Raw genomic sequence first — 11249 nt, 5'->3', positions numbered from 1 at the left:
CCTCTAACATATGTATCAGCGAGTAATATAAGCATCAATTGCATCTACATGGTGTTCCTACCATCTAATAGGTGAGGATAGGTCCTAATCCCACCCGCAGATGCGTAGATGAGATTAGTTTTCATGATCTACTCCTATCTAAGAATGAATTTCGGCAGCACCTGCCTGTTGTTCTCCAAATACATGTCCTGACAAGGAGAGTGTATCCGGAGAACAACAGGGAGGTGATACCGAAACTCTATCTCGGATAGGAGCAGACCATGAAAACTAATCCATCTACGCAGCCACGGGCTATCCAAAAAAATGTAGACAATTCGAAACACATACGGTTATCGATATGCAAAGATTTACATACCTCCAACCGTATGTATTTCGAACGGGAGACGCCTAACTGGGCTTCGCCACCTACAACCATGATACGGAAAGAGGGGTTATACCTAAGGTGGCGGTGGAGTCAGGCTAGCGGGGTCGTGGAGGGTCGGTGCAGTGGCGAGGCGACGCGGTGCAGGCAGACCGACACCGGTGAGGAAGATGATCGGGGTCGCCTCTGCTCCTTTCTCACCTTCTTTTTCCTGCAAATAAAAACAAAACAAATTAAGACGTCTAAAAATTTTGGCAGCACCTCCCCTGTACGGTGAGATTCTCAAAACCTGCAATGAACCAACGGCACGATGGCCGCTAAACACATATATATCAAGGGAAGCAATTACATCTACTAACACAACAACAACTAGTACTAACACAATCACCGCCAACATCATCATTTATCCATCCTATGCATATTTGTACCACTACTTCTCGTACACCATGTATCGAATACAAAAGTGATGACATACAACATAAACATCAACAACTATGACATCTTAAGGGTCCATTTATGAACAATATCATGAGAAAGAAACTAGACAAGAGTGTACTTGTAAGAACAACTAATATTGTCAAAATCATAATCGAAATAAGCTGATATAAACCATACAAATAAACTTTGTAATCGATCAGAATTAGCAATAGTGATGACATACAACACAAACATCAAGGCAACTTAAGCAAAGACAAACACCACAATCTTCAAAGCTTTTAGCATCTTATACAAACGCTACCCACCCTACATGTGCAAGTGTGTCATGTTAAATCTATTTTTCCGAGAATCTATAACCTGCTCTGGTACCAACTGTGACACCCTAGAATTCATAAACACCCCGGGATGCCACTAAAATTCACAAATAACAGCCGCGCATAACCAATAAAGATTTTGGTAGCACCTCGTTTGTATTTATAAGCAAAGCAGAAGAATAAATGTGTAAATGGGAGCACCAAACTAAAATTAAAGAACATCCTAGCAAATAAATGAGTTACTCCAAAATGAATAAGTATAACCATCACACTTTCAACATTTTCACTCAAGTCTAATAAGCAGAACCACATTATTAAGTTTTTAAATACCGAGTCCCTTAATGAAGAAAAAGTGTGAGACGTGCAGCTAATTCCCTCCCCTTCCAAGCAAACGTCAAGTACCTGGATTGAGTAAAGCAAGGGTGAGATGAAACATCTCAACAAGCAAATTTGTTTTAACAAGCTATTTAAACCACAATTTGAATTAAGCAACAATTTAACATAGAGTTCCACTTATAAAGTAAACATGACAGTATTAATATAAAATATGTGGCTTCCAGTTCTGAGCATCGCCAAGAGATAGATCTTCATAATAACATGAACACATCACTTCATTATACTTGCTGTATGCAAATGAATGCAATGCGAAATGTCTCCTGCCTGCACACCCAACAAGGTGTGGAGCTGCATCCCATGATGTTGTACCAGTACGGTCGTGACCATAGGTCAACGACATAACTTCCAATGCAAATGAATGATGCAATGCACTTGGCATGCTGCAATAAAATTAACATAAACCACCAATGATACTTCCACTTCCTCTTCAGATTGTGGACTAACCACATATTCCAATATGGAATAAAGAATCACCACGAATAAATAAATAAGACCGCAATCAAATATGGTTGCATGAACCAAGATCACAAGGTCTGGTTATTAGTGGTATGGCATTATTATAGACATTAAGTTGTAGGTGATGAAAATATCAAGCCAAAATGGTAGCAAACCACCGCTACATTTACTTGCCTTTACCGACAATGAAAACGGATGCTAGTTGCGTCTCGAAGTGACTCCACCTGAACATACATGTTTTTTTAGTTTGCAGCAGCACCAAAGATGTATATAAACAGCAAACAAATGCTTCCTATGCTCGGAAAAAACCCCACAAACAAGGCCTGACAAAACTCTGGAAATTCAGCCAACAGCAGCAGTGCTGATTCAACTTTTGTATCTTTTAATACACAAATGCTATGGTAGAAAAGAAATACATTTATGGAATCTATAGAGCAACCCCTATAACCTTTGTATAGAAACTTTATTTTTTATCATGCCTTTAAGAAGGCATAAACTGCAAATGAAAGCAGAAGTCATTATCTGCCCAAAAATCAGGACAGCAAACTTAATATTTTTATATCTTGAAATCCTTATGTCAAAATATCTTAAAACTTTACCGGATTATAGATCAATCCATTATCTACAACTTTGGTATTATTCCAATTTGCATCAAAGGTCATCAGGATGCCTAAAATCATGACAAACCTTAACTGAAACTTTTACTGATGAAACATGACAGAGAACTTCAGAAACTCATAGCTGGAGTTCTAGCCAACCAAAACTATTGTTCTTTAATAATTTGGAAAGCTCAAGAAAAACACTACAACTCCCTAGTTATCAACAAAAGCTAGTTTTGATGCTAACATGGTCAGAAAACACCAAACTTCAGATCTGTTCAGCATGCAGTCCAAACCAGACAGCGAACTTTGAAAATTCATAGCTCTCAAATCTGATGGGATAAAATCATGATATTTACCAATCCAGAAAGCTAATGAAAAGTACTACAAATCTCTTATAATTTCTAGAGTCCCATAATGCCTCTATGTTTTCTCCAAAAACCCCTAGATCCAGTTCTGTCCAGACTTCGTCAGGGAAAAGCTGCTTGCTTAGAAAAATCATAACTCCCAAACTACTAATGCTAAAATCATGAAATTTCACAGGCAAATAGATCTGAAGGTTCTCTACAACTTCCTTATTATCAACTTGTTGAGGAAAAATCGTTTAGGTCAATTAAACCACACGAACAGCAGCACTGCTCGAGCTACAGGGCAGCATACCCTAGGTTGACATCCAAATGGTGTCCCCCCCACAAACACTAATCCCCATGACCAAGAACCATCTAAACACCTCAATTAGAAGACCTAACAGAAGAATCGCCTCACCTTGGCTACCCCCAAAGCTAGGGCAGCGAGAAATGGTGGGGAAGAAGTCGATCTACATGGGAGATGCACCTCTTCTTACTCCTCTTGCATGTCATGGAAGACCTCTAGGTGCAGCAGTTTGGCTCGGAGTTGCTCAAGGACAGAGATCGACCATGGGAAAGCTTCTCCTTGTCTTGAAGTTGAAGATGACCATGGGGCTTTATCTTCCCCAACTTCGGCGAGGTGGTGGCGTGGTAGAGCTCCTCCGGCGAGCTGCAGTAGTGGGAGGGGCGTCCTCCTCTTCCTCTTCCTCTTCCTCTTCCTCTTCTCTTCTCCCTTCTCTCCTTTCTCCTCTCTCTTCTCTGGTTGCCAACGTGAATGAGAGATGGGAGAGAGAGGGATGGCTGCTGGTGGTGTATTATGTGTGGAAGAGGTGCTGATGTGTGGGGCCATGGTGGGTGTGTGAGAGGGGGGCGGCTTGGGCCAGGAAAGGGCTGGTTGGGCCTTGCCCCTCTCAATTTTTTTTTGGGCGATACACCGGTAGTACCGGCTGTACATCGGTACTACAGGTCTTCACAACTGAGCCAGTTTTTGACTTACCGGTAGTACCGGTACTCTACCGGTAGTACCGGCCTGAACGGTAGTACCAGAAGTTCATCGGTACTACAGGTCTTCACAGTTGTGCTGGTTTTTGGCCTAGCGGTAGTACCGGTCTTCTACCGGTAGTACCGACCAGGTCAAGTAGTACCGGTCTTCTACTGATTTGCCTAATGTCCTAGATCTGACACTGGGCAAATATGAATATTTTTGAACTATGAATTTTTTTAAAATAAAAAAACACTCAAACAATATAAACTGAAAATTAACTTTGTCGAGGATCGATAACCCAACACTAGGCAAACACTATAAAAAATAAGTTTGCCTAGTGTCTTCCATGAGACACTAGGCAAAGAGGCCAGTTTGCCTAGTGTCTAGCTGGCACACTAGGCAAACTTATTTATTTTTTTTTTAATTTTGGTCTTCAAACTTTTTATCGAGCCTCCCTACATAAAATGAGACTACATGTTGAAAGTTGGCACAATTTTATGAAATTTTGCTATATTTCTTTAGTTTATTTAATTTCTTTGAATTTTTTCGACAAATGCAAATTTGAACTGCAAGTGTGTCGAATAATGGCAATTCATGAATGCAAAAATGATATTCATGTTAGTAAGTGTTAGTTGAGGCCGTATCCAGAAACAGACCAAAAATTTCACACATCTTCACGTCGAGACATGACCACGAACTTGCGAGCAAATAGTTTTTAAATTCTATTAAATGAAAACAGAGTCTGAAATTCATGAAACTTGTCGACAAGTCAAGATATCGCATGCGGGTGCCATGATAAAAATTTAAAAAGATTTCGAGCACATCGTCACGTATGATGCTTAGAAACCCTAACATCATACGTGACGATGTGCTCGAAATCTTTTTAAATTTTTATCATGGCACCCGCATGCGATATCTTGACTTGTCGACAAGTTTCATGAATTTCAGACTCCGTTTTCATTTAATAGAATTTAAAAACTATTTGCTCGCAAGTTCGTGGTCATGTCTCGACGTGAAGATATGTGAAATTTTTGGTCTGTTTCTGGATATGGCCTCAACTAACACTTACTAACATGAATTTCATTTTTGCATTCATGAATTGCCATTATTCGTCACACTTGCGGTTCAAATTTGCATTTGTCGAAAAAATTCAAAGAAATTAAATAAACTAAAGAAATATAGCAAAATTTCATAAAATTGTGCCAACTTTCAACATGTTGGTCAAGGTATAGTAGGAAAGCTATAGAAAAAATTGGAAGCTAAAATAAAAAAAAATATTTTGCCTAGTGTCTCTGTAAGACACTAGGCAAACTGGCCAGTTTGCCTAGTGTCGTCCGGAGACACTAGGCAAAGTTCTAATTTTGCCGAATGTTAACGGAAGACACTCGTCAAAATGGTAACGGCGGTTGCCCTCCGGCAGCCTTTGCCGAGTGTGATGGTATGCCTAGTATTGACACTAGGCAAAATGGTCATTTACCGAGTGGATTTCTTTGCCTAGTGTCGACATTCTGCAAATCGTTATTTTGCCTAGTGCCTTTATTTTGCCGAGTGCTCCGGGGTCTAACACTCGGCAAACAAGCTCTTTGCCTAGTGTTCGACGATTGGCACTAGGCAAATCTCGGTTTTCCAGTAGTGCATGTCGGTGGGTTTTCCATTCTAGCATATGGTGGACCTCCTGGAGGCAGCAATAGAGTGGCGACAAATGCAAGAGAGCCGACTCACTCTTCACGCTCGTGGGTTAGGAGTTATGGAAGGAGCGGAACGCAAGATGTTTTCACCAAGCCTCGGCCTCAGTCCTTCAACTCCAAGCCATGATCCGCCACTTCTCACGAACCAATGGATCGATGTGGGGGCACGTAAGTTTGGTTGTGTACATAGTGCGTGAGTAATAGCCTTCGAACCTTTACGCTAGGGAGGAACGGACGCCTTGTAACACATGATGTCATCCCTAGTGCACCGGGGATGTGGCGTGTCGTTGTAACAATCCAACTTTCTCAGCCTTAATAGAAAGATGTGCAAGCCTTTTGTGTATTCGAGAGAAAAAAAACATGTCGCTAGCTAATTATAGCAGCGTAACATTACTGAGTTGATATCTTAATAATTAATTAACATGTGCAAAGATCATCGATATATATAACTACTGACGAACACAGTAGTACGACCAGAAGAACCAAAAGTAACTGTGATCAGAAAAAATGAAATATGATAAGTTATTCTCAATGCACGAGTGCGCGATGATGATTGAGTCCTCCGAAGAGATTGACTGGACCTTCTGAAACTACCCAAAACTAACAGCACATCAGGATAACTTACAACGCTAACTTTACTTACCCTGACCTGCCATTACCAGCTTCCAGAAAGGCAGCACGCCTGGTTAATTCTGCAGAATCGAACCAGAACCTGAGCACGTCGAAACACGACAACGATGTCCAAATAAACTCTAACCTAGACTAGGATCTTCTAGCTAGCTACTAATCCCCTATCACTAGCCACTAGCTTCTGCCCTCTTCGTCGACCCGCCGTACCGTCACCCCATGCCGTTGAAATGAGAGCTCCAGTTGTTAGAGTACCCGTTCGCCCTCGCGATGCTCACCGTGGATCCCGAGCCCTGCGAGAACTGGTACCCGCTCCTCGCCGCAGCGTACGGGTCCCCGCCGGCTGCGGTTGCCGCCACCATGGCGTCGTACCCGATGAGCTTCCCCTCCTGGTGATCGTCACCGTAGCTGCACGTGCTCCCCTGGTTGGCCGTGCTGCTGTGCCCCTGGTCTGCCGCCGCCACGACAGTGCTGGACGGCATGAGGAAGGAGCTGCCGCCGCCACCGAGGCCCTGGTGGTACCCGCCGCTGGCGCCGCCGCCGCTGTTGTAGACTGCCGAGCTCGACGACGCCTGGAAGAAGTTGTGGGCCGCGCTGCCGAGGTGCAGCTGCTGGAGGTCCTGCAGGCTGTGCGCGGCGGCAGCGACGGCTGCGTCCTGCTCGGGCTTGCACCACCCGCGGGACGGCGGCTGGCCGTACGGGTAGTGGACGGAGAGCGGCGACGGCTGCTGGAACGCGATGGTCGGCCAGCCGTGGTGGCCGTACGAGGCGTAGCCGCCCATCCCGGCCTCGGCCAGCTGGGAGATCACGCCGCCGTCCATGTCGGCGCGCCAGATGGTGGCGCCGGCCTCCACGTGGTCCACGGCGTCCTTGAGGCGCCTGGCCGCTCCTCCGACAGGCAGCGTGCTGCTCTCGAGGATGCTCTTGACGTCGTAGCGGCTCATGTCGAAGTTGGTGACGGCGTTCAGACCGCGGAACTTGATCGCGGCGATATCGTAGGCCTCCGCCGCCTCCTCCTCGGTGCCTACATACGAGGGAACGAATGTGCACGACGATTAGCTATAGGGTGCATGATTAGGGTTTTGTTTCCCAATGCAGGTTAGGTCGATCGTAGCTATATATTTTGCATATTGCATGCATGCGCTGCATGCTGCTTGCAGGGTGGAAACTGTGTGATTCAAAGCGCTAGGGTTTTCTGCTCGACCCTTTGACCCCATGCCCCGGTTTTCTCAGACAACTTTGAGACAAAAACTTGGAAAAGTACATTTGGGACATAGTTAATGCTGTGATCACTATTTTATGCTCCCACAGGGCAACATATAGAATATCTAATCTTCAGTTCTACGAAACGGAGATTTCAAGAAATTTGACTAAACAAGTACGGGGCGAGATGACTTAGATCTTGGGGACATATATAACACTATGAGTAGTCATTAACTAGCTTAAGGATCTCCATTAACCGAGCAATTTGGTTTTGATGAGTCGCATTACTCACTTAATTGGTGCTAGCTTCACTGAGTTCTCAAAACAAACAAACAAACAAGAAAAGAAGGCAGCTAGCTTACTGAATGTGCCCAAGTAGAGATCCTTGTTTCCTGCAACTCTCCCTATCCTTGCTTGCCATCTCCCATGCTGATGATGTCTGCTCGATAAACAACATTGATTTCAATAATAAATAAAGAAAATAAAAGCAAGTTCCATAAATCTCTTGTAATTATGCTTTTCCCACAACAAGCATCTAACGATAATGTGAAATAAAAACATGGAGAATTTTGATTGTATGCACGCAATCATAGATTGCCTACTATACTTGTGAAGTTTAATTATACCTAGTTACTCCACGATATTTTGATGCTCCACGAGAAAATCCACTGCTATTTCTGAATGTATAGGATCATACATATTACTGTTAGCCAAATCATCTATGGAAGTGTGAAACATTGAGAATGATACAAGCATCGAAATACTACCTTCTTAGGTATGCAATGTACTCCTGCCTAGTCATATGTTTCATTTCCTCTAGCTCCTTTTCGTAGTTGCTTATCTGCAACAAAAAAAAAAATTGGCAAAAAATGCATTCAAGAACAAAGATTAATATAATATTTAAAAAACAAATCAAAATGCTTTTGTTATAAGCATTCAGAGAAAAAACATATATATAGGACTTTGCGTACAGGGAAATTTGTTGTTGTAGTAGTGCCCCAATACTTGAGAGCTGCCAAATCATAAGCCCTTGCTGCCTTGTCCTCCTTGTCATAGCCACCTAAGTGTATACAGTGGATATACAATGACAAGGCAAAATGATCGTTAAATGGGACGAAGATCTATACAATGAAAATGCAAGTGGGAGCTAATTAAGGTGAATGCATACCAAGGTAAACTGCATATTGTTGGTGTCATTCCGGTAGGCAATGTGTGAAGCCAGAGTGTGGACGGAAACAAAAGACACAATGCTTTATCAGTAGCTCAAGCTGTATATACTATATATGTTTTCTCTATATGAGGATATAAGTGGGTATTATGGATACATATTTCATTACCTTGCCTACCCTTGCGACTCTGCCCTTCTCTTCTACAACTATTATCCCATAGATGAGCCTCATACCGTCCTGTCCATCTATGTCTGCACAAACCAAAAGCAAGAGCATATATAATTAATAAGTAAACAATAAAGCTCAAAATTATGCATATATATAATGCATTCAAAAAAACATTTGTTATTACCACCCTCAACACGTCTATATATATGCTAAATATCCAAAAACTAAGCAAAAATACGCTTGCATATATATAGCTTTCGATTGGCAAATAGAATAAAAGCAACGATAACAATGCACTCAATGCAAGGAGTACCATTTCAAATGTTAACCATTCCACAACTAGTCATGAATTGTACATGCATATGTACTCAGTTCTCAATCACCTATGTGATCAGTGTCATATGTTGCCGTCTATCACAGCACATATGAAAAAAAGATCAGTATATTGCATCCACTTCTTAGTAACAAATACTAGTATATATACTTCAGAATTAGTCATCTTATCTTCTAACTTTCTAAGCACGTATCATATGAAGTACTAAATAATACTAAAAGCAAAATAGCATGGCCACTGTCTCCAAAAGGTTGCATTAGCATAGATCTCTGATGACAGTTTATGTTCTCTCGATGGATTGATCGCTCAACAAGGCCATATGGTATTTTGCTAGAGTAGTACTAGAACAAGGTCATGCTAATGCTATGTTCTTTGATGATAGTTACCTCTAAATAAATAACTCTAGAGTACTAGACCAATTTGAAACGAACGAACGAAGGACAATAACAAAATGTGTCAAACAAGACACAAACTAATCAATGTTCTAACCTTGTTACACCTCGATATATAGAGGTCCTTTGCCCGAACGTGTCGATGGACTTCCTCGGGACGGCTTCCACCGCGCTGCCGGGCGAATCCATGGCACCGCTCGCTCGCTTGTTCTCCGACGACGTGCTCTCCGAGGCCGCTCCGCTGGCGCCGCCGCCGGCCACGACCATGGGCAGGTGGGAACCCGTGCTCATCGAGAGCGCTAGGCTCTGGGAGCTCCCAGCAGCCGCCACCGTGCCGTTCCTTCCCATCGAATCCGAGCAGCCAAAGCTGCTGGCGCTGGCGTCGGTGCTCATCTCCTCAGGCTGCGGCGCCTGATGCGGAGCTGCTGGCGGCTGGGGCTGGGGCACCTGGTTGTTCCGCAGCCAGGTCTTGATCATGGAGAGCTCCATGGTGTTGCTCCCGCTGTTACTGTTGGTGCTGCTGGCCATCGGGACTCCCGAGAACAGGTAACCGCCGGACTGATCTTGCTCGGAGACGAACGAGTTGCCGCCGAGGAAATCTTCGAGCTTGGGTTCGCTGTCTTCCACGGCCCTCTTGCCGCTGCCCCCGCCGCCGCCGCTGGACCCCACAAGCATCGAGAGCTCCGAGCCACCGCCGTTGTAATCCAAGCCCCTCATGTTCCAATCTGTGAGCAGGAACACCCACATCAAATATCAAGAAAAAAACTGTGAAAAAGAAATCGTGGAATAGTGTGCACCATATATACGCTACAAAAACTAGCAAGAGAGATCATCTATCGATCAGGCGAAACAGACTGTTACTAGTTGCGGCCTCCGCTGCTCCTCACCTTGGGTTTCTTGAGGAACCCTGTTGAAGGCCTCCATGATACCATAAGAAGCGTGATCGTCCCGCAGGCCCGGCACGCCGAGATGCCCGTCGGAGCCCTGCTGCGTGGGAAGGCCATAGAAGTCGCTGGCGCCGGAGATGTCGATACCGGCGGCGGCAGGCGAGCTTTCCTGATGATTAGGCTGCGGGTTATCCTGGCCCGAGAGCGAGAAGCCGAGCCAGTTGTTCGCGGAAGCCATCTAAGAAGGGTGTGGTGTGATAGAACAGTGAGGGTTTGTTTTGCTTGTGATGATCAGAGCGGTGATAGCATTGGTGACGACGAGAGGAGAAGGAGATGTAAGGAGAAGCTGATAGGGGGAAGGGGGTATAGCTTTCCAGGGATAGCACAACACATGTTGGGTCAATGTGAAAGAAGAGGGCAGCAGGAAGGGGCCAGAAAAAATATCCTGGCCACCTGAGAGGAGGTGAAAGTGTTGTACAAAGGTCTGTATTTATAAGAGAAGTTAAGAACAGAGTAGTCCCGTTTAATGCTTCTTAGTTAAGGATAAACAGTGCAAGGAAAAAGGGCGTAAGATCTTGTCAAATGTTTTTTTTACAAAAAATGTTAGTACACTCAAGTGGAGAAAAATGTATAATTAATGAAAGTTTTCGAGCACATGGAGGTTATTTTGAGTACAATTTGCTTTTCAGCTGACCACATGCAAGCTTCAAAATGTAAAAGTTGCATATATTGGCTCCGTTCGCTGGTCTGAAACTTGACTGAAAAACATTGTTCCAACAGGCTTGTTGTGAGAGAAGAATACTGTAGCGGCTGAAATTGGCTGAATCTCCAGAGGAGAACCAGCCGACTGGTTCGCTGGAACCAGACCAGCGAACAAGGTCATTA

General features: G+C 43.9%; 1 protein-coding gene across 1 annotated transcript; it reads right to left on the bottom strand.

Moving 5' to 3' along the window:
- Window positions 1-6180: 6180 nt before the first annotated feature.
- LOC136533667 (AP2-like ethylene-responsive transcription factor PLT1) lies at window positions 6181-10800 on the bottom strand. The gene is made up of 9 exons (XM_066526211.1): window positions 10365-10800; window positions 9575-10202; window positions 8752-8834; window positions 8583-8591; window positions 8386-8474; window positions 8182-8255; window positions 8041-8091; window positions 7777-7853; window positions 6181-7235 (listed from the first exon to the last, which is right to left on the bottom strand). Exons 1-9 carry the CDS (start codon window positions 10600-10602, stop codon window positions 6424-6426), a joined length of 2061 nt encoding a protein of 686 aa, XP_066382308.1. The 5' UTR covers window positions 10603-10800; the 3' UTR covers window positions 6181-6423.
- Between the last annotated feature and the right edge of the window lie 449 nt (window positions 10801-11249).

This window comes from Miscanthus floridulus, unplaced genomic scaffold (genome assembly GCF_019320115.1).
Source record: "Miscanthus floridulus cultivar M001 unplaced genomic scaffold, ASM1932011v1 os_1074_1_2, whole genome shotgun sequence".
NCBI lineage: Eukaryota > Viridiplantae > Streptophyta > Magnoliopsida > Poales > Poaceae > Miscanthus > Miscanthus floridulus.
This window is presented reverse-complemented; position numbering and strand designations above follow the sequence as displayed.